The sequence below is a fragment of the Halyomorpha halys genome, unplaced genomic scaffold, assembly GCF_000696795.3.
Source record: "Halyomorpha halys isolate HHAL.00 unplaced genomic scaffold, Hhal_1.1 Scaffold1325.1, whole genome shotgun sequence".
Taxonomy (NCBI): domain Eukaryota; kingdom Metazoa; phylum Arthropoda; class Insecta; order Hemiptera; family Pentatomidae; genus Halyomorpha; species Halyomorpha halys.
Window position 1 is genome coordinate 81,611 of NW_027115413.1, and position 1,188 is coordinate 82,798.

The 1,188-nt window shown below is 32.2% G+C and overlaps 1 protein-coding gene across 1 annotated transcript in view; it reads left to right on the forward strand.

The window, feature by feature from the left end:
• The window catches only part of LOC106689307 (G-protein coupled receptor 143), a gene marked incomplete in the record, with an annotated part of 76,370 nt that overhangs the window by 68,815 nt on the left and 6,367 nt on the right, over positions 1 to 1,188 (forward strand). The window contains 1 exon segment of the mRNA XM_067052456.1: positions 641 to 935. Coding sequence (XP_066908557.1) covers positions 641 to 935 — 295 coding nt within the window.

Below are 1,188 nucleotides of genomic sequence, written 5' to 3' on the forward strand. Positions count from 1 at the left end.
CTCATATATTTTATCCACGATCAACTATCTTTCATCATTATTATTATTTTTTATTTATTCTTTCTTGACTATGACTTATTCTTATCTTATTTCCTTTGTTTCCTATCTTTTAGTGTGTACAATTTTTGTTTTTTATTGCTCTTATATCTAATTTTCTATTTTTACTTGTTATAATGTCTCCTGTTTATTTTAAATCTATGAATTTAAGAATTCTTTTTTTTTTTTTTTTTTTTTTTTTTTTTTTTTTTATGTTTTCTTATTATTGCACATCGTATTTTTATTTTGGTTCATTTTTATATAATTTTTCACTTACATTTACATAATTTTTAACCCCAAACTTCTTTGTATCTTATTCTCTTACATTGTCAACATATTTATAGTTGTTGTTTTTATCTTTTTTAGCCCCAAAGAAGCCCTGCAAGATGGGGGCAAAACGTTGGGAAATAGGTGTTTATTATAAATAGTAGCATTCTCAACTATCTCCTTCATATTCAGAAAAATGAGAAATTAATAGGTTGATGTCAGCCTTTTAATTAATTGTGCTACAGAGTTACATAAAAATAATTTTTTTCAATCTTCTACAATAAAAAAAAAAATTTATGAGCATAAAGACCTATTTTATTCTGTTGATACTTGTTAGGTGTGAACGGGAGGAGACCAGCCAACTTACTAACTACAGCCTGGTGGCAGTAGTGATGGTATCCTTACCCATCCTCTTCTGGCTGGCAGTGCGCCACCTCCACGTCCTGGCGATGTCCTGCCTCAGCCAAGTGACCAACAAGGAGAGGTCTGTCATCAGGTCAGTTCGCCACAGGTTTGGCCTCATTGTGCTCGCCTTCTACGTCTGCTGGCTCCCCAATCTGATCCATGGCCTCCTGCTAGCTATCTGGCCGAAGGGTCCTGCCTGTCTTCAAGTAGCTTTATGGTATATGATGGTAAGTCTGTTTAATTTATTTGATTAGAACTATAGTGACATTGCTTACATAAATGATATTTTTGAAAGTAGGAACGGACATAGTAATCTTCCATTTTCTTTTGAAATGAAGGGAAAGTAATTTTTAACCAATAACAGAACTCAAATCAGCTAAAAATTTCTAAACTTCCATTCCTCAAATATCTGAGTATCCTCTCTTGTTTCCCCTGCTTGGACTATGAATGTTTAATTATAATTTTTTAAATAAATTTATG